Source organism: Salvelinus namaycush, chromosome 24 (assembly GCF_016432855.1).
Source record: "Salvelinus namaycush isolate Seneca chromosome 24, SaNama_1.0, whole genome shotgun sequence".
NCBI lineage: Eukaryota > Metazoa > Chordata > Actinopteri > Salmoniformes > Salmonidae > Salvelinus > Salvelinus namaycush.
Genome location: NC_052330.1, coordinates 18,752,879 through 18,780,387, shown reverse-complemented (window position 1 = coordinate 18,780,387; position 27,509 = coordinate 18,752,879). Strand labels below are relative to the sequence as shown.

Sequence of the window (27,509 nt, the reverse complement as noted above, 5' to 3'; positions counted from 1 at the left end):
ACTAATGGAGCAGCAATCCTCTGTGTGATACCATTATCAGTGTCACGTTCCTGACCTGTTTTATGTTAGTTTTGTATGTGTTAGTTGGTCAGGACGTGAGTTTGGGTGGGCAGTCTATGTTTTCTGTTTCTATGTTGGTTTAAAGGGTGACCTAATATGGCTCTCAATTAGAGGCAGGTGGTTTTCATTTCCTCTGATTGAGAGTCATATTAAGGTAGGTGTTTTCACACTGTTTGTTTGTGGGTGGTTGTCTTCCGTGTCTGTGTATGTTGCGCCACACGGGACTGTTTCGGTATGTTTGTTCGTTCGGTTTTTGTGTAGTCTGTTTTCCCGGTTCGTGCGTTCTTCGTGTTACATGTAAGTTCTTACGTTCAGGTCAGTCTACATCGTTTATTGTTTTGTTAGTTAGTCAAGTATAGTTTGTTTTCGTCTTGTTTAAATAAATATCATGTCATATCACAACGCTGCGCCTTGGTCGAATCACTACTCCTCCTCTTCGTATGAAGAGGAGGAGGAACAGCCGTTACAGAACCACCCACCGAACCAGAACCAAGCAGCGTGAGTTCGAGCAGTGGAACACGCAACAGGAGAGGCTGAATTATTTGGAGAAATGGACATGGGAGGAAGACCTAGAAGGCAAAGGACCCTGGGCGCAGCCAGGAGAATATCGCCGCCCCAAAGAGGAGCTGGAGGCAGCTAAAGCTGAGAGGAGGCGATATGAGGAGGCAGCAAGGAAGCAAGGCTGGAGGCCGGAGAATCAAGCCAAAAAACGGCGTTATGAGGGGACGCGTCTAGCACGGAAGCCCGAAAAGCCCGTGAGTACTACCCAAAAATTTCTTGGGGGGGGGGGCTAAGAGGTAGTGGGCCAAGGGCAGGTAGGAGACCTGCGCCCACTTCTCAGGCTAACCGTGGAGAGCGGGAGTACGGGCAGACACCGTGTTACGCAGTAGAGCGCACGGTGTCTCCTGTACGTGTGCATAGCCCGGTGCGGGTTATTCCACCTCCCCGCACTGGTAGGGCTAGATTGAGCGTTGAGCCGGATGTCATGAAGCCGGCCCTACATATCTGGCCACCAGTACGTCTCCTCGGGCCGGCTTACATGGCACCAGCCTTACGCATGGTGTCCCCGGTTCGCCTACATAGCCCGGTGCGGGTTATTCCACCTCCCCGCACTGGTCGGGCGACGGGGAGCATTCAACCAGGTAAGGTTGGGCAGGCTCAATGCTCAAGGGAGCCAGTACGCTTGCACGGTCCGGTATTTCCGGCGCTACCTCCCCGCCCCAGCCCAGTACCACCAGTGCCTACACCACGCACCAGGCTTCCAGTGCGTTTTCAGAGCCCTGTTCCTCCTCCACGCACTCTCCCTATGGTGCGTGTCTCCAGCCCAGTGCCTCCAGTTCCGGCACCACGCACTAAGCCTCCTGTGCGTCTCCAGAGCCCTGTACGCACTGTTCCTTCTCCCCGTACTCGTCCTGATGTGCGTGCACTCAGCCCGGTGCCACCAGTGCCGGTACCACGCACCAGGCCTATAGTGCGCTTCGAGAGGTCAGTGTGCCCTGTCCCTGCTCCCCGCACTAGGCTTGAAGTGCGTGTCTCCAGTCCGGTGCCTCCAGTTCCGGCACCACGTACCAGGCCTACAGTGCGTCTCAGCCGGCCAGAGTCTGCCGTCTGCCCAACGGCGCCTGAACTGTCCGTCTGCCAAGTGCCGCATGAACTGCCCGTCTGTATTGAGCCTTCAAAGCCGCCCGTCTGCCATGAGCCTGCAAAGCCGCCCGTCTGCCATGAGCCTACAGAGCCTTCCGCCAGACAGGAGCCGCCAGAGCCTTCCGCCAGACAGGAGCCGCCAGAGCCTTCCGCCAGACAGGAGCAGCCAGAGCCTTCCGCCAGACAGGAGCAGCCAGAGCCTTCCGCCAGACAGGATCAGCCAGAGCCATCCGTCTCCGCAGCGCCATCTGAGCCATCCGTCTCCGCAGCGCCATCTGAGCCATCCGTCTCCTCAGCGCCGTCTGAGCCATCCGTCTCCCCAGCGCCGTCTGAGCCATCCGTCTCCCCAGCGCCGTCTGAGCCATCCGTCTCCCCAGCGCCGTCTGAGCCATCCGTCTCCCCAGCGCCGTCTGAGCCATCCGTCTCCCCAGCGCCGTCTGAGCCATCCGTCTCCCCAGCGCCGTCTGAGCCATCCGTCTCCCCAGCGCCGTCTGAGCCATCCGTCTCCCCAGCGCCGTCTGAGCCATCCGTCTGTCCCGAGCCGTCAGAGCCGCCCGTCTGTCCCGAGCCGTCAGAGCCGTTAGTCAGTCAGGAGCCGCTAGAGCCGTTCGTCAGTCAGGATCTGCCAGAGCCGCCAACCAGACAGGATCTGCCAGAGCCGCCAACCAGACAGGATCTGCCAGAGCCGCCAACCAGACAGGATCTGCCAGAGCCGCCAACCAGACAGGATCTGCCAGAGCCGCCAACCAGACAGGATCTGCCAGAGCCGTCAGCCAGCCATGAGCGTCCAGAGCCGTCAGCCAGCCATGAGCGTCCAGAGCCGTCAACCAGCCATGAGCGTCCAGAGCCGTCAGCCAGCCATGAGCGTCCAGAGCCGTCAGCCAGCCATGAGCGTCCAGAGCCGTCAGCCAGCCATGAGCGTCCAGAGCCGTCAGCCAGCCATGAGCGTCCAGAGCCGTCAGCCAGCCATGAGCGTCCAGAGCCGTCAGCCAGCCATGAGCGTCCAGAGCCGTCAGCCAGCCATGAGCGTCCAGAGCCGTCAGCCAGTCATGAGCTGCCCCTCAGCCCAGAGCGGCCATTTATCCAGAACTGCCCCTCAGTCCAGAGCTGTCTCTCTGTCCGGAGCTGCCTCTCTATCCTGACCTACCTCTCTGTCCTGTGCTATATCTCTGTCCTGAGCTACCTTATCCCGGTGCTGCCCCTTGTCCCGGTGCTGCCCCTTATATTAAGGTTACCATTAAAATTAAGTGGGTGTAAGATGAGGGTGGTCATTCTAAGGGGGAGACGTAAGCTGGGATTGACTATGGTGGGGTGGGGACCTCGCCCAGAGCCTGAGCCACCACCGTGGTCAGATGCCCACCCAGACCCTCCCCTAGACTTTGTGCTGGTGCGCCCGGAGTTCGCACCTTGAGGGGGGGGTTATGTCACGTTCCTGACCTGTTTTCTGTTAGTTTTGTATGTGTTAGTTGGTCAGGACGTGAGTTTGGGTGGGCAGTCTATGTTTTCTGTTTCTATGTTGGTTTAAAGGGTGACCTAATATGGCTCTCAATTAGAGGCAGGTGGTTTTCATTTCCTCTGATTGAGAGTCATATTAAGGTAGGTGTTTTCACACTGTTTGTTTGTGGGTGGTTGTCTTCCGTGTCTGTGTATGTTGCGCCACACGGGACTGTTTCGGTATGTTTGTTCGTTCGGTTTTTGTGTAGTCTGTTTTCCCGGTTCGTGCGTTCTTCGTGTTACATGTAAGTTCTTACGTTCAGGTCAGTCTACATCGTTTATTGTTTTGTTAGTTAGTCAAGTATAGTTTGTTTTCTTCTTGTTTAAATAAATATCATGTCATATCACAACGCTGCGCCTTGGTCGAATCACTACTCCTCCTCTTCGTATGAAGAGGAGGAGGAACACCGTTACAATCAGCTGTCAGTCGTATTGTGGCTCTCGGTTTAAAGTCAAATGCTTTTATTCATATGACTGAACATGTTGTCGAGGAAACAGTACTTCTGTTATTTAGCTGCTTAGCAACAAAATAATGAAATCCCTATTTTCTGAACTGAGTAGTAGGCAGGACAATAGTGTTTTCTGTACAAACCAATGATACATACCATATATACATACACACACACACACACACACACGACTTGTTGCTTTATCAGTGTCTTAAAATCAGTAGGTATCATTTCCCTGATCCACTTGTCTATTCATGGGTGACAATCCTTTATCATATCTCATGTATTATGTACAGACCCTGGCCGTGACCCCGCTCTCCGACGGTGTCTCTGGGGGAGTTGGGACATGCAGGAAACACATTTCCAATTCACACATGCTTTTTAATACATACTTGTACATGTGTGAAATCGGACAAATACTATACCAAGAAGTGCCCTTCTTTGCAAGCCATTGGAAAACCTCCCTGGTCTTTGTGGTTGAATCTGTGTTTGCAATTCACTGCTCGACTGAGGGACCTCATAGATAATTGTGTGGGGTACAGAGATGGGCAAGTCATTTAAAAATCCTGTTAAAACCCCATTAAATAAACACTGAGTGAGTCCATGCAAGTTGTGACTTAAGCACATTGTTCCTCCTGAACTTATTTAGGCTTGCCATAACAAAAAGGGTTGAACAGGTACTGACTCAAGGCATTTCAGCTTTTCATTTTTTATTAAATTTGTAAAAATGTCTAAAAACATATGACAATATGGGGTATTGTGTGTAGGCCAGTGATACAACATTTAAATGTAATCAGTTTTAAATACAGGCTGTAACACAACACAATGTGGAAAAAGTCCAGGTGTGTGAATACTTCCTGAAGGCACTGCTACAGAGCACAATGATGAATGAGTGAGCACTGAGTCAAGGCACCAATCAGCATCCCTCAACACCTTGAGACAGGTCACTGGTCCAGAAGAGAGCTCAGGGTCACAGCTATGGAAAAACACACTCATGTTGTCTTTGAGGGGAAATAAAAATGGAGGAACGTGGGCGAGTTTCAGCTGTAAAACAGTCGGTCACAATAGCCAGGGTTAAGAGGTGCTGAAACACATGCTGGTGGAAACAGGCGAACACACACACAGGCAAACACACACACCTAAGTTAGAGAACCTTTCCTGCTACCAAACGTCCACACCTGACAAACAAACAGCACCTGGCAGAGAGAAAGAGAGAGAGAAACAGTACATTCAGTGCCTGAACAGATGAAGGGGAGGGAAGAGTGTCCTGTTGTTATGTCTTTGTAGTGGCCAGAGTGGCTGTATCAGTTCTGACGTCAACGCTCCAGGCAGAGGGAGGGATGGACAGACACAGCTGAGACAGGCCTGGAAGCCAAATGAAAGAACAGGGAGAGGGGAAGAGAGGCTTCAAAACAGATCTGGATAGAGTAGAGAATAAATTAGATTTATTGACGATTGATGCACTTAAAAAAAAGGACACTACATGAAGAAAAGGAGAGTGTGTTATACACATTATACACTGTTGACGAACAACAGTCAAAATATTGTATTTACGGGAGCAGCATAGCAGTTATGTAATACAGCTATACACTTGAAACAATGTTCTTTCTACATTCTGGTATTTGTTTGTTTCTGTCTTCATCCCAAATGTTATCAATTTGAACATTTTGGTTTTTCTACTTGTGTCGGTTTCACTAAAAGACACTAGTTCTAGAAAAGGGATAAGAGAACAAAGTAGCCTGAACCCTTGGTGAACTAACACCAACCCTTCAATGAGCTGTGTGTGTGTGTGTGTGTGTGTGTGTGTGTGTGTGTGTGTGTGTGTGTGTGTGTGTGTGTGTGTGTGTGTGTGTGTGTGTGTGTGTGTGACAGTGAGTATGATAAACGCGAGAGAAAACATTGACGCTGTAGTGATTGTGGAGACATTTACATGTTAGTCATTTAGCAGACGCTCTTATCCAGAGTGACTTAAAGTAGTGCGTGCATACATTTACATACTGGTCCCCCGTGGGAATTGAACCCACAACCCTGGTGTTGCAAGCTCCATGCTCTACCAACTGAACTACACGGGACTAGATGGAAGTAGACCGACTCCCTCACTGGCTCCTACCCCAGGGACAGGCCGCCCTAGAGGGGATTAAATCATGCTCATCTCCCCTGCGCTGGGTAAAGCCCCAGATTACACACTGGTCAGCATCCCTTCTAGGTCTGTCAGCCTGGCTCTGGTACTCCAACCACGGATAGAACCAGGGATGAGTGTGTGTGTGTGTGTGTCCCTGCCGGATGATGACACAATGTTGATGTGCATGCATCTGGACTGGATGATGGCAGAACACTTTGTTAAAGTTTGTGTGTGTGTGTGTGTGTGTGTGTGTGTGTGTGTGTGTGTGTGTGTGTGTGTGTTATCCATACAATGTGTGTAGGTACTACGTAATCTCACCGTAAAAGACCATCTCCTCACTGACAGAGTTTGACAAGACAGACATGGATTCAGAAAAGAGACAGGAGAGAACGTTCAGGAGAGAGAACGTTCAGGAGAGAGAACGTTCAGGAGAGAGAACGTTCAGGAGAAACAGCGATAGAAAGACATAGGCAAGGCACCCTCACTCTCTACAACTATACATGTTTAGATCCAACCCTTAATCCTACAGCTCTCACAGGCTTACCACTAGACTGTTTCTACTGGACTGTCTCCACACACACACACACTAGGATTTAATACTTACATCAAAAGAAAAGGGGGGAAACGGCTTTCCGTTTACTTTAAGTCTTACAATACAGTACAGCGTCACGGTTCAGCCATCCTACGTCAGCATAAAATCAATTTCCGATGAGACAGATTAGGAGTTTTTTCCCGTTAGGAACAGGAAATGTCACATGACAAAGTCAAAAGATTAGCATGGAAGTGAGAGAAAAAGTCATTGGGGTCACTTCTCCCTTTTACCAGTGGTGACGGCTGGGTTTCTTTTCCACATTGTGACCCATTGTACACACACACACACACACACACACACACACACACACACACACACACACCTCTTTCTAACTCCATGTCTCCTGGCCTCACTTCACTCCATGCTGTCATTGCCATCTCTAATGGGACAAAAGACAGTCAGGACGTTTTGAGAATACACAAATCCTTTCCCACCAATGGAAGCCAATGGAAGCAGCCAGACGGGTTCTAAAATGCAACCATGGTCCAATGACAGAATGGAGGGAGCAGCAGAGCCATGGCTCTGGGGGGCAGTGGGAGAAAGAGTCCATGTGGGCATCTCACGCTACCTCAGACCCCCCAGGGTGGGTGAGAGAGGGATCCAGGCCATGCCAGGGCACAGAGGGGTGAGAGGGGGATCCAGGCCATGCTAGGGCACAGAGGGGTGAGAGGGGGATCCAGGCCATGCCAGGGTACAGAGGGGTGAGAGAGGGATCCAGGCCATGCCAGGGTACAGAAGGGTGAGAGAGGGATAACATCACGTTACCTCGTTTCCCCAATACTGTAGGTCAACAGGAGGAGAGAAGGAGCCCCTTAACCCTCGTTCTGGTCCATGTGTGTGTGTGTGTGTGTGTGTGTGTGTGTGTGTGTGTGTGTGTGTGTGTGTCGTTGGAATGTGAAACCAGTTGGACAGGTGGGCGTACAGGACTATGAAAAGAAGGTTCACAACATGAACAACAAATTAGAGCCACATCAGTGTTCCTCTCTACTATGTTATAACCATTACTTTAGAGAGCACTTTCATCTCAATCTATCAAAAACACTTACGTTATTATTACCATTAGGCAGGTATGTGTGTACTATAGGCCACAGTGTGTGCACACAGTAGAGACGCAGTACAGTAGCTGTCTAAACTTAGACTGAACCAGACTGAGCCCAGACCTGCTGTCATGTCCTTCAGCAAGAGTGATTCCATGACAAGAATCAGACACACAAAGGTCCTTGAGAAGCACACAGGCAGACACACGCACTCCACATGACAGCGTGTGAGAGATGAGAGGGGCGAACGAGCAAAGACATACACATCTATAAATATCAGAGAGGGATAAGGGGAGGAATGTGACCGCTTTGGTGTGTGTGTGTGTGTGTGTGAGATAGTTGTGATCAGCAGGGCATCTGAATATGTGTGTGTGTCTAGGCAGTCTAGTAGTGTGTGTGTGTGTGTGTCCTAAGCTATCTGAAAAGGGAGGCCCTAACACTGCCTACACTCCAATTAACCTTCAATACTGTTTGACACACTTTCCATATTAAAATAGCCCACACAACTCCCTACTCAAAGACAAACCCTCTATATTCGGCCGAGCCGTTTCTAACAAATGACAGAAATTGGAGCTAGATGTAGAATTTTTGCATTGTAATTTCAGTAAATATCCATAATGTATCTGGAGTAATAGTAGAATTATTTTCTCACAAATAAAAATTATTTTGGACCAATGCAAAATCGCAATCTGAAAATGAAGACTTAAGACTTGACAACAAAAGCCATGCCAGCTTCTGTTATCAAGATGGGAAAACTGCACCCTCCCTCTATAACATGGGCTTCACTAAAAGGCCTGGTCATCTCCTAACCGAGCACACCAAACAATGGCAGAACGGCGCAAGCGGCCAATGTAGACATCGCTCTGTCATTTCCTGGTTGCTAAAATTCTACACGCCTCGCTCAATTTCAGTTTATGTGAGAAAACAAGCACTGAATATTGTTGGGAATAATTGCACCATCTAAATCGATGTGAAATATCTTTTCAATAACAACAAAATCTTTTCAATAACAACAAATATTGTTAATATTCACAAATATTGTTTATATTCAACCTAAGTGTTGTTCAAATTTCCCTAGCTCCCACGTGGGTGAGACATTCTACATGTAGCGCCTTTAAAGAAATAGTTCTCCCTTAAATCACACTCAGAAGTCTCCATAAAAAGTAGTCTACGGTTAAGAGGAGTCCATTTCCCACGCCATCTGTGGTGTCCTTGATCTAGCTAGATGCATGAGAGGAATGAATGGGAAAGATATGCACTATTTAATTCCATCTAATTACATGGTGCCAATTTCGGCACAGCTCCAAAATAATTCCATGTTCATTAAGCAGATGCTTTTATCTTTACCCAACTTGGGCCTATAGATAACATATCATTGAGTATAGCCCATGTGGGAATGAATCCAACAACTCCATGCCTACTGAGCCATCAGAAGTGACAGGAGTTGTTATTGTGTTGGTTGAAGTTGAGGCGTGGCAGTGACCTGTTTGAAGGTTGAAGTGCTAACAGGTATAAACTACTTGACTTTGCTGAACCTAACTCTTGATTCACTCAGGTGTTTCCCTCCAGAAAGAGAGACAGAGGCTGACCACTGACCATGCCACTACAATGAACTCTGACCCTCAGACAAACTCAGGAGCACGTGTCCGCACGCACATACAAACACACATGCCCTTCCCTAAATGTCAAGCACCAAGCAGCTAGGGGCCCCTCTTGTTGCTATTCTATTGCGCCTGACGAGTAACATGATTCATTCCCATGCAGAGATTCTGTACGCAGACCTGCACCCAGAGCAGGGTATGGGCTAGCTTTAGCATAGCAACAGTGGCTTTGTGTCTTTACAAAATCATTCTCGTAGCATAAATGCCTACCTCAGCACTAAATGACTCTAGAGTTTCCTAGCGAGAGCACAGACTATGGTCAACTTTATTCAGTCTAATATTTCAATAATAAGAACTGTCATAACGAGCCTATTTTAATATATGATCAAAGTGTGTGTGTGGGGGGGGGGGGGGGGTAATAGAACCTAAGGCAGGCATTTAAAACATGCCAGTGCTTCTCTTGGACACTAAAGCTCCCCTATGTAACCACATTCCAGTCTTCTCTCTCACAGCTTGTCTAGAACTTCCTGGCTCAAACTAGAAAAGACCTGCACTGGCTTCACTAACCTCTTAGTTGGGCTTAAACACCACCACAGGTAGACTGATGTAGGGCCAGGTGTTTTCCCATTAGGAGCGGTAGGTAGCTTAGACTAGTGTTTCCTAACTCCAGTCCTCCAGTACCCCCAACAGCACACATTGTTGATGTAGCTCTGGACAAGCTCAGCTGATTCACTGGAGGACTGGAGTTGGGAAACACTAGACTAAAGGATGGAAAGGGAGAGGCTGGCCAGCAACTGGAGGTGTTGCCAGACGCGGTTGGAATTCCAGGTTCTATGGGAAAATCTGTTGGGGATTGAGCTGCTAACAGGGGACTATAAGCCTCCACCCTGGGAGAATGAGGTTGGGTTATAACTATAAGCCTCCACCCTGGGAGAATGAGGTTGGGTTATAACTATAAGCCTCCACCCTGGGAGAATGAGGTTGGGTTATAACTATAAGCCTCCACCCTGGGAGAATGAGGTTGGGTTATAACTATAAGCCTCCACCCTGGGAGAATGAGGTTGGGTTATAACTATAAGCCTCCACCCTGGGAGAATGAGGTTGGGTTATAACTATAAGCCTCCACCCTGGGAGAATGAGGTTGGGTTATAACTATAAGCCTCCACCCTGGGAGAATGAGGTTGGGTTATAACTATAAGCCTCCACCCTGGGAGAATGAGGTTGGGTTATAACTATAAACCTCCACCCTGGGAGAATGAGGTTGGGTTATAACTATAAGCCTCCACCCTGGGAGAATGAGGTTGGGTTATAACTATAAGCCTCCACCCTGGGAGAATGAGGTTGGGTTATAACTATAAGCCTCCACCCTGGGAGAATGAGGTTGGGTTATAACTATAAGCCTCCACCCTGGGAGAATGAGGTTGGGTTATAACTATAAACCTCCACCCTGGGAGAATGAGGTTGGGTTATAACTATAAACCTCCACCCTGGGAGAATGAGGTTGGGTTATAACTATAAACCTCCACCCTGGGAGAATGAGGTTGGGTTATAACTATAAGCCTCCACCCTGGGAGAATGAGGTTGGGTTATAACTATAAGCCTCCACCCTGGGAGAATGAGGTTGGGTTATAACTATAAACCTCCACCCTGGGAGAATGAGGTTGGGTAATAACAGTTTGGGCTATGTGGTGGTATTTAGTATCATGTGGTATCTGAGGTTTATTAAAAGTGTCTCTCTGGTGTGTTGCCTTAACCAGTGAGTAGAGTATCTGGTATCACAGGCTGTGTAAAGTGTTAATAAGGTGGGGTATCTGATAGAGGTTTAATTAAGCAGGCTTTCTGACAACAAGTTGAATCTGGTCTTTGGTATTAGGGAGTGAATATGTTATATGTCAGTAGATTTATACCAGCTGGAGCACTTGCCTTTCAGTATCATTATGATGACTGATTCCATCAAGTTCAGCATGTAACCTACCGTCTGTTACTCATCATACATACTCTATAAACTGTCTAACTCGTGTGTGGTGTGTGTGTGTGTTACACTGGGGCGGAGGACACAGCAGAGCATTTTGAGGGGAAGCAGTAGGCTACAGTCAGTCTACAGCTGTTGGTGAATAAGTCCTCCTCAAAAGGAACGTGGTCATGATGTCTGGTGTTTCAGTAGATGAAGTCAGACAAAGAAAAGACTGTTAAACTGTACTTCCTCTTGACTAAGTTTTACACTGCTGGGAGGAAATTGAATTAGGATTCACCCGGGATTTTGGCATGGGATGTAGATGCAAACATAAAGAGGTGTGTGATGTGTAAAAGCCAGGAGGAAATTCATCAACCTGACAACTAATGTTTCCTGAAGTGGTCAACTCTGTTCCCCAACAAGCTGCTGAAGAAATGTAAATGAATCAAAATATTTGCCTTTTGGTAAAATAATATAAATACAAAACAGGGATACAGTTCCCTGGCAGATTCTAAAACATTTACACACTACTAGTAGGCAATCAATCAGGTAGTTTGCTGTGATTAAAAAGTAGTGTTACAGCAGTTTTACTCAGTGGATTTCCTCCATATCGGTGCAGCAGGATGGCAAGTATCTTTGCAATCGTGACGTAGCTGCCTGGCTGGTACAAGGCAGCAAAACATGCCAAAGTGAAAGACAAGCATCAGCACGAAAAAGTACGAACATGTATGCACTCACTCAGTACCTTAAGTCGCTCTGGATACGAGCATATGCTATTTAAAAAAAATCGAAGATACAATTGAGTCAGCTTCAACATAAGTCCCTACCCTCAAAATAAGATAGTGTGTGGATTGTGGAGAGTCAACAATTAGGCTATCAAAAAGGGAATTGATTTCACGTTCATCTTTGAGGACTAGAGACAGAAGGATTCGGCTTGTGTGAAGGTTGGTCGTTGCCGCTCCCGCCCCGAGGTCCAAATGTCGTTATGAAGCATGCTTTGAAGCCCCCACGCCACAGGCGCCCCAGCTCGCGCAGATGGCCAGTGCGTTGCTGGAAATCGATCACATATGACAGGACTCACGCCCGTAGAATAACGGTATTAGCATAACTTCAAACTTAACTCAAACACACGCCATGTGTTTACTCGACAGTGGCACGCCCTCCTCTTGTTTTTACCAATACTATGTGACAATCTGTTATTAATTCATTCAAATATGAACAAACCCGTTAGCTATCCTCAAGTAGCTTGCTGCGTTAAGAGTTTAAAGTAACACTTCCTCATGATTAATTAAAATACCTCGTTTTAATGGCTGCATTTTGTTACAAAACTATTATTATGATGCTGTACACACAGCATATGGATACACGTATTACTTTTGAACAATTAATCTAAACTACTATATACAAAGACTGACCAATTATTTAAACATCATTAGGACTGACTGGGTAGTCAATTTTTTTTTTGCTTCAACAACAAAAATATGTAGTGTCAAATGCACGACAACCAAAAAAAACATCACAATCACACTTACGGATTTTGATTTTCTTGTGATCGAACTTGATGACAGCATTGTGTAAAGTTTCCAGGCGCACTTGAATCCTGCAGGATCTTTGAAATACCATTCCAGCCTCCATCTCAATCCCCAGAAATATGTCGCTTGCATTTCGTGATAGGTCAGAAAGTTGGTGAAGTATGTTTATCATTGTATGAGAGCAAACCTCATCCAAGGCTGTAAATAAAACAGGCTTCCGAAGTTTGCGTCCATCCACCACTATGAAAGCCCCATCTTCTTCGCCCAAAGTTTTGCCATCCCTCCTGGGCAACCGAGACAAATGCCGCGGCTCCACGATTCTTTGGTGGAACGGCATTTTTACGAATTCCAGGGAAGACAAAACAATAAAACTTCGGTCACAAGGTCTCTACATTAAACCTCAAGAAACAGATTCAATGCTGCTATTGTTTGTGAAGCTACATGATCCTGACATCCCGCCATATTTTTCAAAGATGCGAAATTCCGCCGTACGGAGACGTTGCTCCCAAAGTCTATTCAAATCCAACGAGATCCAGCATAGAAAAACAACTCGCCGAGCAAAGTAGGGGGAAAGTACGAGTAAAACACGGAAAAATACAACCACCTGTGGCAACTGGAGTCTGCTTTCTGTATCTGCGAGATGTGTAAGAAACGTTTACCTGCCTCCCCTGCTGCCAAAGCAGGACGGAAAATCCGGTCTGGATTCCCTGTACAATGTGAAGGACAACAGTATTTATTTTCCACGGAAATGTGCATTTGGTTTTTGCCCGTTTCAAAGATGAATGTGAAGATAGACATTGGACACTAGAAAAATTCTAAACATTCTCGGAACATTGTTTCACTCACATACTGTATGTCCAGGGCTATTGTAGGCAATATTCCTACCATCTGGTTTCCCTAGAAGGTTGAACCCCAAACTCACATCCAACAATAATTCCAAGGCTATTGTTGATAAGAGTCATTCAGATTTGTCTGAGTCCACAGAAGAAGTAAAATATCTAGGCTGACTTTAGACAGGCAGCCCAATTCTGATATTTTTTTCCACTAATTGGTCTTTAAACCAATCATATCAGATTTTTTTCATATCAGATTTTTTTTCAGTGCAGATCTGATTGGTCAAAAGACCAATTAGTGAAAAAAATATAATAATTGGGCTTCCCGAGTAAACGCAGCCTCAACTGAGCAGCGCAATGTCCAGTTGGCAGCTGGCAATCATTCCTATCACTATTTAAACATGAGTTGTGTCCACCTCACCCGCCCCCTTGTGGTTTCAAGCAAACATAACAGCATAGAGAACCATCTTATTTTTGACTGGCACTATGGTAGATCAAGTTGCCATACTTGTTCATGGTATGTTGCCAAATGTCGACTTTAATTCTAAATCAACCAACAAACAATGTTCAATGCTGTGTCTTCAACATCAACATGACTAATTGTGCAAAAGTTGCCAACCCAACAAGACAGGATTTCACAGGAGGCTTACTCTGCACTTCTCTTTCCTGGTGACATTTCTATCTATGTAGCAATTTCCTAGTTGAATATGGAAAGGATGTCTGAATGGCTCTAATGTTAGTCACTTCCCCTCCTTTATCCTCCCTACAGTAAAGGAGGTTTAGCTGGAATACAGAATGTGGATGACGCATCTGTCACCGGACCAGAAACATGCTCCAAGGCCAAACCCAATGAGCGCCATAAAATACCAATGCACTGGGTGACAATTACACAACTCCAGTAGCCTCGTTTATAACCATTGCGTAAATGTAATACAACATATCTGCGTGCGCCATTTCTGTAAAAAACTGCGCAACCACAAAAATACCCATGTTTACCATTATAAATCAGACCTGTCGTAAAACTGCGCGAGTGAACGAGCATTATAACTCTGCCTGAAAAACGCCGATCATTCACCTTTTATGGTAACAATAACGCCCTTATTTGCTGTATACTTTGGAAGTATTGGAATTAGGCCAAGACAATATCTAAACGATGGTGAACTTGATCAAATATCTGTGGAGGTGTTGGCAGAATGTTCTTTTGCAGTGACATTTGCTGTATCTGACAGTTTCTGAAAGACAAAATCAATTAGATTGTCGTGGACCTGTAAACAGATCGATTGAATGCAATGTTTTGCATTCACTTTTTCCTGAACCTAAACATGCTGCACTGCCTGAAACATTGTCTACTCGGGGGTCAACTATTCTACAATGGTTGTGAAATACAGTCGTGGCCAAAAGATATCCTACAAATTTCCCTAAAAATAAGTTGAAATTGACCAAAGAATTTGCTCTCCACAATTCTTTATTTCACTGTTAATATTACAGAACCTTAGTTTTTGATTCAGAAGTTAATATATCAATTTAAAATCAGAAAATAAACAGAAATGGCATTGACAAAATGATTGACATCCTAGACTTAATATTTGGTAGCAGTCTTTGGTCAAAATAACTGCAATCAAGTGCTTCCTATAGCCATCGATGAGCTTTCTGCACCTCTTTACTGGCAGTTTGGCCCACTCCTCTTGTGCAAACTGCTCCAGATCTCCTATATTTGAAGGGTGCCTTCTCCCAACTGCCGTTCTCAGATCTCTCCACAAGTTTTCAATGGGATCTGGACTCACTGCTGGCTACTTCAGAACAGTCCAGCATTTTGTCTTGAACCATTCCTGGGTTCTTTTTGAAGTGTGTTTGGGGTCATTGACCTGCTGAAAGACCCATGACCGTCAATGGAGAACAAACTTTCCAACATTGCGCTCCTAAAATCAAATTTCAAAATCAAATTTATTTATATAGCCCTTCTTACATCAGCTGATATATCAAAGTGCTGTACAGAAACCCAGCCTAAAACCCCAAACAGCAAGCAATGCAGGTGTAGAAGCACGGTGGCTAGGAAAAACTCCCTAGAAAGGCCAAAACCTAGGAAGAAACCTAGAGAGGAACCAGGCTATGAGGGGTGGCCAGTCCTCTTCAGGCTGTGCCGGGTGGAGATTATAACAGAACATGGCCAAGATGTTCAAATGTTCATAAATGACCAGCATGGTCAAATAATAATAATCACAGTAGTTGTCGACAGTGCAACAAGTCAGCACCTCAGGAGTAAATGTCAGTTGGCTTTTCATAGCCGATCATTGAGAGTATCTCTACCGCTCCTGCTGTCTCTAGGGAGTTGAAAACAGCAGGTCTGGGACAGGTAGCACGTCCGGTGAACAGGTCAGGGTTCCATAGCCACAGGCAGAACAGTTGAAACTGGAGCAGCAGCACGGCCAGGTGGACTGGGGAGAGCAAGGAGTCATCATGCCAGGTAGTCCTGAGGCATGATCCTAGGGCTCAGGTCCTCCGAGAGAGAGAAAGAAAGAGAATTAGAGAGAGCATACTTAAATTCACACAGGACACCGGATAAGACAGGAGAAATACTCCAGATATAACAGACTGACCCTAGCCCCCCGACACATAAACTACTGCAGCATAAATACTGGAGGCTGAGACAGGAGGGGTCAGGAGACACTGTGGCCCCATCCGATGATACCCCCGGACAGGGCCAAACAGGCAGGATATAACCCCATCCACTTTGCCAAAGCACAGCACCCACACCATTAGAGGGATATCTTAAACCACCAACTTACCATCCTGAGACAAGGCCGAGTATAGCCCACAAAGATCTCCGCCACGGCACAACCCAAGGGGGGGCACCAACCCCCTTGGTATTCTCCTGATTTCATGATGCCATTCACACTTTCAAGACACCCAGTGACAGAGGTAGCAAAGCAACCCCAAAACATCACTGAACTGCCTCCATGTTTGACTGTAGGGAAGGTGTTCTTTTCTTTGAAGGCTTCATTTTGTTTTCTATAAACATAGAGATGGTGTGCTTTACCAAAACCTCTATTTTGGCCTCATCTGTCCACAGGAAATTCTTCCAGAAGGATTTTGGCATGTTCAGGTGTGTTTTGGCAATTTGCAGTCAGGCTTTCTTATGTTTCCCTCTCAGCAGTGGGGTCCTCCTGGATCTCCTACCATATAACTCCCTTTCATTGAGTTGGCGACGGATGGTGCGAGTTGAAACGGTCGTACCTTCTGTCTGAAGGGCAGCTTGAATCTGTGTGGCAGATGATCGCGGTGCTTTCTCCACCATTCGAACAATCCTTCGGTGCAATCTTCCATCAAGTTGTCTCTCGTGGCCACGTCCAGTGCGGCTGGCTACAGTGGCTTGGGCCTTAAACCTTTTGATAACATTACGTACGGTGGAAACAGGAACATCAAGGTCTCTGGTGATGTACTTGTAGCCTTGAGATTGCCCATACTTGGCTATCTTGTGTCTGACCTCAGATAATCCTCTATTTTTCTTTCTTTCTCCATGTTCATTGCAGTACACAGTGACACAAAACAGGAGAATGAGTCCTTTTCTCTGTTCAAACTGGTTGAATGAGTGATGTTTATATTGCAGGCACCAACTCACCACAGGTGAGATCAATTCCAAGGTAAAGGAGAATCACATGCTTGAAATCTAATTATTTCTAACTACTTCTAGAAGGTGCCAATAATATTGTCTGGGCCATTTTAGGATTTCTTTATGGAATAAGCTAACATTTAGTCAGTTATTCCTATTTGTTTGGTTTAACGGCAAATCTAAGACATACATATGTGGATACCCAAAGATTTTTTAATTTCAACAGTTCTGGAAGAAATGGGGCATTTATTTGAAAAAAAAGTGCAAGGGTGCCAATATTTTTGGCCACGACTGTATTTATGCATATAAATTAAGAAATGTCACATTACATTATTCAGATGTAGCCTACAAATGTCAATGGAAAAGCTGAACCGTCTGGTCTACCATTAAACTGCACATAGATCAACAACAAAAAAGCCTGCTTGAAATAGCTCATCTATTTACTGTGAAGTGGGTCACTTAAATGAGAGATCGGATACCATTTTTCCAAACTTGTAGACTATTTTTTAAAGTAGCCTATGAAACCATCTGTCAGAAAATGTGAGGAATTTATTCTGCAACGATCATGGAAATTAATTAGGAAATAATTCTAATTATTTTAGAACGCAAAGATAACTTTTTACTCTTCTCACTGATAGCAAGTTATTATATTTAGCTAGGCCTATCTGTTCTTTTGTTATAAATAGGAGTTTCATCCTGAATTCCCCATTTGCACAAGACTACTTTTGCCTTCTTGCAATGCAAGACCTGAACCACTAGAAACTGTGCACATGCATTGTCTAAAGGGAGGATAAGCACATTCACCTCAAATTTCATTTTTATAAATGACACATTTTGCATGAAAACTGGCACACATGTTTTGGGACAGAGTGTACGCAACGTTTATAAAATGATAATTTCTAAAAGATTGCAAAAAAACCATCTGTAATGACACTGATGAAGGTCTACTACATAATCTTAACACCTGGACTGTAACAAAAAGTAGAACAAACTTACCTCTAAAATTTAACATTTACATTGTAAAAAAAAAAGAAAAAAAAAGAGAGAAGACATTCAGGTAATAGAGATGAGCATAAATGTAATCAAGGTTAAATATATGCCCAGATTCTTCAAACTCATACAGATCAATACAGCTCATACAGTCAAAGCAATACAAAAATGGATGAGCATTTTTCCACATTTCATTGTCTTCCAGTTTACACTTGAGTTTGACTTTTTGGGGAAACAATATACATAATCTCATTCACCATACTACAGTGCATTACTTCTCAACCCATTGTCCCCCCCCCCCCCCCCCATCTCTCGAACCCACACTTAAAATCCATTTATAATTATTTACATACAAGGCTCGAACAATCTGTATCATTAGGCTACTAGTTGGTGAGCAAAAGTACTTTAAACAAATGAACAAAACAACCAGGAGGAACACCCAACTAGGAGAGGGAGTTGTGATTAGAATCAGGCCTACCGACAAGCCAAAGTCTGACCCATGTTGACACTGTACAACTCTCATTTGAAAGGAGACTTGGTAATCCATCAGAAACCAAACAGTATGATTCATCGAAAAGTCTTTCAAAAGAAGAACAACTCAACAAACCCTGGTGGCCATCTGACTTCAAGTGAAACACAAAGCATGCAGATGTAAGGTAGGTGAACAGTCTGAACAATACCAAATAATGCCAGCAAAATAAACTGAGAAACCATAAGAGTTAAAAAACACTTTGAGCTCAGTCTGAGCTCAATAACTGATTAGTCTCAACCAGAGACATGAATGACCAGAGAGCTAGACGTGATCAGAGTTTATTACTCTCAACCAGAGACATGAATGACCAGAGAGCTAGACGTGATCAGAGTTCATTAGCGATAGTCCACAGCCATATTTGAGATGACAAATCAGAATCAATCCATCAAATGATGACATATAAATACAGCCAATATTGTGTTTGGCTGTGGACTTCTGAAAGATAGAATGCTGGAGATGTAACAGTGAAATGACCAAAACAAAAGGAAAAAATCTTATTGAATTGTTAGCTGTCAGCTCGTATGTATGAGTCAAATCAAATTAGTTAAAAACTCAACACACAGAAGGGTAAATAGGACAGTGTCCAGTCTCCCTCAGAATAGACATGCGGTATGTCCCAATACTCTTTACTGGCTTGCTTTCCTTGCTCTCTTATAGGGAAAGAAGAATAGGTTTCCATCCTTATTTTCACCTGTCATGTCCTGAGACCAGCGGCCATAAAGAAAAGCAAGCATCTAAAGCAGGGGTCCCTATTACATTCAGCCATTGGACAAGTTCTCCTTGAGCGGATGGTCGGGGGGCCGAACATAGTTAGAATTTGTACACTGCAAATTGACTGCAAGAATCCAAAACAGATAAAGTATTTGACAAACTGAATATTTTCAACCTTGATTACATTGGCATATGTGATCGTATCCCTTTCTATATTTGTGTGGGAATACTTGGGAACAGATTTCCTAAATTAAAAATCACTTTGAGCTGATTTCCTGGTGATTTTAGTCTTCTGTCCTACAGCAGAAAAACTTAGGGGACAAAATAAAAATCATCTGCAGGCCGCCTATTTGGGAACCCTGATCTAAAGACTAGAGACATGTCTCCTGAAGCAGGGAGGCGACTGGAGATGAAATACACCCAAATATTATACAGACAAAAAATTTTATCCTACTCTACAAGAATAGCAAGGGCAAATAAATAAATCATTTTTAGACAATCACTTTTTTTCAGCATTCCATTTCGATGCCCAAATTTACAAGGCCTCAACCATACTTTCCAATGTACATGTCATATCCCCTCTTCCACCACCAATACCCTTTCCCCTTTTAACCCTATCCCCACTTCTCAATGATCCCTCGTTCAGTAGAATAGCGGCCAATCTACCCCTAGCCCCTTCTCCCTATGCACTTGTGGAGATGTGTACGGTTTGCACAGATAATAACAATACGATAACCTTGCTCTCTGATAGGCAAGCCGTATTGCTTATGCCTATAATCCAACCGTCTCAGATCCCAGAAGGGTGTAGATGGTAGGGGCTAGGCGTTCATGTGGATCTGGGTGTAGCTCTTTCCGCAGCAGTATTGCCACTACAGGAGCGATTGACTGTGTTCAGTTGAGTGTGTTACTCAGTGTTGGTCTATAAGGGACTCCTGCTATAGTACAAAGGCATGGTGCTGTAGTGTAGCGTGTCACTCTGTTCGGACTCTATTTGTCCATGACTTCCTCATTGGACAAAACCCTGTATGAACTTCAGCTCTGTGTTAACCCATGGTGGGCTTGAAAAATGTAAACTCCGATTAAGAAGTGTCTCAGTCAGATAGAAGCACAGCCATAACAATGACATGACAGAACATAGACTGTGGGTTAGATGACGTTTGGGCAGGGAAGACAGATATTAATACAACAGAGGTGGCCTCTGAGAAAAGACAGGTCGGCAAATAGACTACAGCGTTAACTCCCTCCCAAACTCCGACAAGGTGTATGCAAACACACACAGCACACAGATAGAAGTCCCATCTCCAAACTGAGTCTGACATTTGTCGCCCTCGGGTGGTCTTGTCCAGAACAGATCCTCTCACCCCCCCCCTCCTCTCTTAACGTACAGACACACCCCACCCTCCCCAAGTCCATCTCCAGGCTTATCTGGTGTAGTAGACTCTGTAGTAGACGCTCTTGGACCTCCAGAGAGAGTAGGAGTTGTCGAACTTGAGCAGGTAGACACCACGGCCAGGGTATTGGTGACTGCCGGCGTAGACCTCCTCGTGACAGTCCCGCCGATACACCGGCACTATCTCATCCACCTGGGGCTTCCCTGCCCCCTTCTTATGCTTCACCCCCTCCCTGGGAGGCTCCCCTGAAGATAGAGGGAACACAGACCGTCAGGAGGGCTGTCTGTAGCTACTGAATATTCATAATGTCTGAGGTGGCATTCAAGATGTGTGAAAGGAAAGGACCGTACACATCAACAATAAGGAGGAAACATACAAAAAGAACATGAGCCCTGACAAACAAGCAGGAATAACCCCATTAAGGTGAGGACTAACTAAATGGTTATATTAAGCTAGGACAATCATCTCAGTAGAAATGCATCCTGGGTCTCACTAAACAACACGTAACATCCTATTAGAACACAAGCAGCCTATCTAACAGTGCTCCACCTCACCTTCCTCATCCTCGTCTTCGTCGCTTGACTCGCTGACGTGCACGCTGACCGAGGCGTTGGTGGCATCAGTCCACTCGAAGAGGACTCCGAAGCCGATGTCGTAGTGGTCCGTGGCGAACTCCCAGAAAAGGTAGGAGCCCTCCTCGTGGGTGGGCACGCGTACCGTCACCACCTCGCCACGCCCCACCGTGATCACACTGTCCACGTCCTGTCGGATCTTCTCCTTGAAGTCCTTGATCTGGGGCCGCGTCCACATGGAGGGAGCCGCGATGACCGGGGGAGAGTCTGCTGGATGGAGAAGGGAAAGTGGGGGGAGGAAGGTATCAGAGGGGTGTGTAAATATAACAGGCAGATTGAGCACCATGTACATACATTTCTCAGGTAGAAATTTTCAGAAAAAGACCAATCTGATTCAGTGAGGATAAAAACATATAGTTTTAAAATTCTGCTTTTGAGTACTTTCAAATAAAACTTCCTTTCTCAAATAGAGTGGCATCTTAAGAAACTCGATGAGGCAGTAATGGCTTTCGGGCAACACTGGCATACTGTCTCCTTGTTCTATCCCGCATGAACAGAGTAGAAAGAGATACTCTGCTGTTACAGATTAATGAATTCCATGGCTTGATTCCAAACCAGAAATTGGCCTCCTCTGTCCTTGAGAACTCCATCAGAGACCTGAAAGAACTGTATCAATGAGAGCACAATGGGCAGGAACTCCTCTTAGCCAATCGGAGGGTTAGGGTGGAGTCATTCACCTATCCCTTACACCTATGCCTCCCTTTCTGATGCCCAAGGACAGAGTGTAAGGTATCACACATTTACAGGTTGAATGAAGCTATACCCGGTTGGAATGAAGCTATACCCGGTTGGAATGAAGCTATACCCGGTTGGAATGAAGCTATACCCGGTTGGAATGAAGCTATACCCGGTTGGAATGAAGCTATACCCGGTTGGAATGAAGCTATACCCGGTTGGAATGAAGCTATACCCGGTTGGAATGAAGCTATACCCGGTTGGAATGAAGCTATACCCGGTTGGAATGAAGCTATACCGGTTGGTCTGTGGGGTGTGAGTGCTATGCATGGACAACACCAGGAAGGTCCAACCACACCTCACCCCTGCCCACACTGCACCAAAATATGTGGCTCCCGCATCAGCCTTTACAGCCATCTGAAGACCCACAAATAGAAAAGCACATTGAGGACAATCATAATCGACTCGAGTGATCGCTGATGATACCTGGCCGGTGTGTGTGTGCACGTGTGTGTTGGTACCTGGTCGATGCGTGAGTGTACCCATGGGCCCATTCTCAGTGACCTCATCGGCAGGCTGGAAAGGTTCTGGCTCTTTGTCCATGCTCTCAGAGTGGGAGTCTGACTGGCCGTTGAGCATGGGGACCTCTCTAGCCGGGGGCACTGCAGCTAAAGGCTCACTGGTGACCTCCAGGGTAGCCTGCACCACCACATCCTGCTGCTGCTTCTGTAAGGCTGCCTGGAGGGGAAGGACGAGGGTCAATGACTTGGAAGACAACATAACAAAGACATTTCTGTATAATCTCTACATTGAATTCTCCTCATGAAAATAAAAAGGTAAACCCTGGTTGACATCTCTAATGAAAGACGTAAAGGAGCAACAACTTAATGAACACTTAAGATGGCTTAGTACTGCTTATTACCTTATATCTGAAAAATATGTGTTGAGATGTGGAGTGCATAGGACATTGTGGGGTGTGTGTGTGTGTACCTGTTGCTGAGCCAGCTGGACTTGGTAGAGCTGCTGCATGTACTGTTGGTAGTGTTGTTCCTGCAGCTGGCGTATGAGACCCAGCTGCTGCTCAGGGCTCTCTGGATACTGTTGGGCAGCATACTGCTGAAACTGCACCGCTGTCTGGGCATTCAATGCTGCCATGATCTGCTGTCTGTAGACAGGGAGGGGGAGGATGGAGGAGACCATCAATGCAGCACCATTCAACAAATAAAAAGCTTCCTACACACAGTAGATAGAGGTAAAGCTGAAGCTAGAGATCTAGATCGTGAGACTTATCACACACAGTACTCACTTATGCTGCTCCACCCGTAGCCTCTCCTCATCCAACTGTCTCCTTTCCTCCTCCTCCCTCTTCAGCCTCTCCTCCTCCTCAAGCCTCCGCCTCTCCTCCTCCTGTCTCTGTTGTTCCCGCTCTTCATCCTCCCGGCGCTGTCGTTCCTCCTCCTCCCTCCTGAGGTGAGATGAAGGAAAGAGACAAAAACAAGAGAAACTTGAGAATTCCCTAAATCCTAAACTAGGGTAAAGTTCCCATCATGTCTGTCTCATGGGCAGAAATGTCTGTCTTCCTGGGCATCTTACCGTTTCCTTTCCTGCTCCTTCTTCTCTATTTGGTGGGAGGTGATGTAAGGAGCGAATAAATTACAGCATTTGTTCAACAGCTTGACAAACTCCACCATGGCCTCCGCTTTCTCCATGTTACCCAGAGCAGCCCACTCTTTCCTACAGAAGGAAGATGGGACAATGACTTAGGACAAATAACAAGAAAAAAAAGTTCAGTCCAAGGTTTGCTTACGTGGTCTGCAGTAAGGGGTAAAGAGTTCAACCACTGAGCGTCAGCATGGGCCATCAATTATGCAGTAAGGGGTAAAGAGTTCAACCACTGAGCGTCAGCATGGGCCATCAATTGGTGCACATTTACAGTAAAGGCAGTAGATAAGTGTGTTGAGCTGTGAAAAAACTTGATAAAATGTAGGGAGGAAAAGATCTGTTCCACAATCTGTTCGCTCATATTTCCTGTTTACTGGAACACAGCAGCAGCACTAGGGCTGGAGCTGCTGCTGGAGTTCAAAGGTCATACACACACAATGGGGAGAGTGGGGGGGGGGGGGGGGCTGGGGGTTACCTGCGGTCATTGCCCAGGACGTCAAAGAAGCCCACCTCTGGAGAGGCGTCGAGGTTGTATGGCCCCAGTAACACCTGCTTGTGGAGGGCCACTAGACGAAGCTTCTCCTCATAGGTGGGGTGAAAGGCCTTCCCATCCTTATCTGAGGACAAACTAATAGTCTAGATTCCATACTGCAATACACTAGCAAGGCAAATACGTCATCTGTTGATCATTTAACCAATTATTAATTGCTAGACACTTAGGCCTATATTGGAAATGGCACTCTATAAAATGGATCATTAAAAATGAATGTTCTGTTTTGTTTTCCTCATTCCAGAATAGATTGTTGCTTGGTGTGTTGCTGGCGAATGATGACTGACAAATGTCCCTTTTATTGTGTACAGTCAGCGAAGGAGCTACTTAGCCATGTCTGAGCTTGGTCATAAAGCATGTTTTTCTACCTTCTCCGCCCCTTATATTGCAAATGCATGGAGAAATCAACAATGCATGCAATGCACAACTTCACTGAAGAATAGGAGGAGTCCAGTTTGCACAATGCCCAGAGTCACCTGGAGGGCTCTCACAATAATCCAGCAGTAAAAATGGATTGGATGTTTGAAATGGTGGATGCAATTCAAAAATGTTTACTTAGCGAACACACCCATGTGGGAGAAATAAACTACTCTTTCAATGTTTCCTTATTCTTTCTCTTCCCTCTACATATCTAGGCTGCATTTCATTCCAGAAATGTATCCCATCCCCTCTGCCATTGTTCACTCCACAAGCGTAGATCTGAGATGATTGAGTAGGTGTGTAGGTAAGTAATAGCTTCACCTTGTTTCGGTCACACTGTTTTAGCTATTCAGTCCTGTCAGAGGAGCAGTAAATCAGGGCAGAATGCATTCATGTGTACTTTAAAAATGTCAAATTATTGTTACTCAATTGAAGGTGTACATCTGAAGTGATGGTGATAGCATTTGCACAGACTCATTTCCAAACTAATCCATTGGCTGTGAAATGTGTGTGTAGTCTGCAGTCTATGGCCCAGTAAAAGAAACCTAAGCACTTTATTTTGATGGAGCCACGTGCAGTTAATGCATGTGAATTCTGAAGATTGGAAGGCAGTCATCCTACAATTAAGCAGTACAAGTAAGTAAACTGCTTGCAAGCTGTGTACTTTAGCTGATGCCTGAATGACTCGTCTTGTCTGCTTTAGTTCAGTAATCAATAATTCAAGATCTCAGAAATGACAGGTGTCAACATGTGTGTATGCTGATCGAAATGTTTATTTAGTATGAATCACTAGCATAATGTAGTATTATGACGTCTACAAATCTGTGTCTATGAGCTGTATGCAAATCTGCCTCCCTGCCCGTAGCGAGAATAGATGTATTAATAACAGGGTGTGTGCCACATACCAGTCAAACTAGCTAGTTACTGGGTTGTCATTCACTAGAGTAACGTTAAACTGGCAGTAAGTAGCTACGTGGAGGAACCACATGACCATATCGACACATGACATGTCAAGTTAAATGTCGCCTCATCTAAACTAGACATAGCTACGCCGTTATTCTTTCGATGTCTGAATAACTATTCTGTCAACGAGAGACAACCTGAAAGAACATCCAGCAATCTTGCAGATATATAATTCGGAGATTCTGTTAAAATCTTCAAGTTGCTGTGGCATTTTGACAGCTAGCTAGGCATCATAGTTAAGCAAGTGGGTAGCTGGCTAACATTAGCTAGTTAGCTAATGTACCGCACAAAAAAATTAACTGGGATGAAACAGCTAGCTAGCCACATCATGTAATACCAAACCACAATTTCAATTCCATTACATTGTTAGCATCAAATATGAATAAATATAAAATACCTTTGAAGAATTTCAATGCTAGTCCGTATAGCTCCAGCAAACCAAAGCCCCATTTCCCCTCTATCGTGGTTTTGGCAGACTCGCCTTCCTGCCCATCGTCGGTGGCTTCGGCGGTGCTCTGGTCCTCGGTCTCCTGCTCCGCGGGCACGGGGTCCGGTTCAACGACTTGCTCCTGCTCGCCCTCGGGATCCGGACTGAGGGTGAGGCCATCGATTGAAACTTCGAGCCGGCTAGAACTGCCATTGTTGAGGTCGCCGCTCTGAACCTCTGTCGCCATCATGCAGAATATGAGCTGTCTGAAGCGGCCACGTACTTACTTCCGATTTAATTTAGCGGAAGTTCCTGGAGATGCTGGGTCGTCACTAGTTACCACAGACACAAAGTTATAAACCCCGCCCATTTCTTCAATTTCTCTTCTTAACTCTAAAATTAACCACACTGCTAACCTTATGCCTTACCTTAAAGTAAGACCAAAAAGCTCATTTTTGTTTTCAGTAATGTTTACTATATAGCCATTTTTTACTTTGTGGCTGTGGTGAATGGTGGAAAGAGATTCTCCCTTACGAAAAAAATATTGCAGAAAGAGTGCAGTATAACTGCAGTATGCTTCAAATATTGCGTCCAATATATATATATAGATATATATATATATTTACTGCAGTAATTTTGAAGTGTAACTGCGCAGTTACAGTGAAGTATAACTGCAGTACACTGCCGTTACTGTGCAATTACTGCACCAAAAATAACACAATCGACTGCAGTTACTGCACTTTTACTGCAGTTTCAAAACTGCAATCTTTTTTTGTAAGGGCTTTTAGAAGATGTAAATAATAATGACGCAAGACCGGGTAGCTAAACAACAGGGCACTTGCCTTACTTTTTTTAATGATTTCTACCTGGGAACCTTGGGGCTATGAATTCGATTTCCCGCAACCAGACCTCCCAAATGTCCATCTCCATTCAAACTGGAAAGCGTAAACGACACAACACACACTTCCAGTTCTACGAATCCCCCGCCCCCCTACCCCAAAAGCAATAGGCATCCAAATTAACCCCATTCAAGAACTTTTGGATAAAATGACATCAACTGTCCTCTTTTGGTTGTACTGTTTTAGATCAAGAATTGCAGTGGCTACGAATCCTATCATCCTATGTCATCACCCACAGGTTACAGGCCTAAATAGAATAGACAACAGAACATCAAGATGCTTGACATTTCCTTGTAAATCTCTGTGGTCCATTTCCCAGTCTGTCTGGTGACAGGGTGTTAATGGGTCTATCTACAAAGGCTGCCTCCTATCACAGCTCAGCTGATCACTGCCTTGAGCATGATGCTCGGACCAGCCAGCCGCTCTCTGCTGTTTGATGTTTGAAAGAAAAAATAGTTAATCAACTTTCTCCAGCCTTTAATCTAATTTAACAGATCTTATCAGCAGTAGGGTCAGTGGCAGTCTTTGACTATGCTAGACATACAGTCAACAAGAAAGAACACAATTGTTAAATCTCCCTTCATGGGCCTCCTTTTTTTCATTACGAAACACTTTCACAACCTAATTAATGTATGACAGTTAGGTCTGTTGTGAATAGTTAGCCTACATATGGCTGTGGGGTCTACATCTGCATCAAAAGCAGACAAAGTATTTTAGCCTTGGGGTGTC

At 45.3% G+C, this 27,509-nt stretch overlaps 2 protein-coding genes across 4 annotated transcripts in view; both read right to left on the bottom strand.

Annotated features, from left to right (window-relative positions):
- The window catches only part of nhsl1b (NHS-like 1b), a 152,666-nt gene extending 139,527 nt beyond the window's left edge, over nucleotides 1-13,139 (bottom strand). For both annotated transcript variants that reach the window (XM_038962278.1, XM_038962280.1), the window contains exon 1: nucleotides 12,486-13,139. In XM_038962278.1, coding sequence (XP_038818206.1) covers nucleotides 12,486-12,822 — 337 coding nt within the window. In that variant the 5' untranslated portion in view covers nucleotides 12,823-13,139. The remainder of the gene's footprint in view (nucleotides 1-12,485) is intronic.
- A 4,584-nt stretch (nucleotides 13,140-17,723) lies between these two features.
- Nucleotides 17,724-26,174, bottom strand: LOC120019049 (Golgi resident protein GCP60-like). 2 transcript variants are annotated; one of them, XM_038962275.1, is made up of 8 exons: nucleotides 25,852-26,174; nucleotides 23,997-24,138; nucleotides 23,453-23,593; nucleotides 23,166-23,324; nucleotides 22,850-23,024; nucleotides 22,381-22,597; nucleotides 21,107-21,394; nucleotides 17,724-20,797 (listed from the first exon to the last, which is right to left on the bottom strand). In XM_038962275.1, the coding sequence occupies exons 1-8, from the start codon at nucleotides 26,129-26,131 to the stop codon at nucleotides 20,583-20,585; spliced, it is 1,617 nt and encodes a 538-aa protein (XP_038818203.1). In that variant the 5' UTR covers nucleotides 26,132-26,174; the 3' UTR covers nucleotides 17,724-20,582. The 2 variants fall into 2 exon arrangements, with proteins under 2 accessions (XP_038818203.1, XP_038818204.1); XM_038962276.1 differs by having other exon boundaries at nucleotides 21,107-21,391.
- Nucleotides 26,175-27,509: the final 1,335 nt, after the last annotated feature.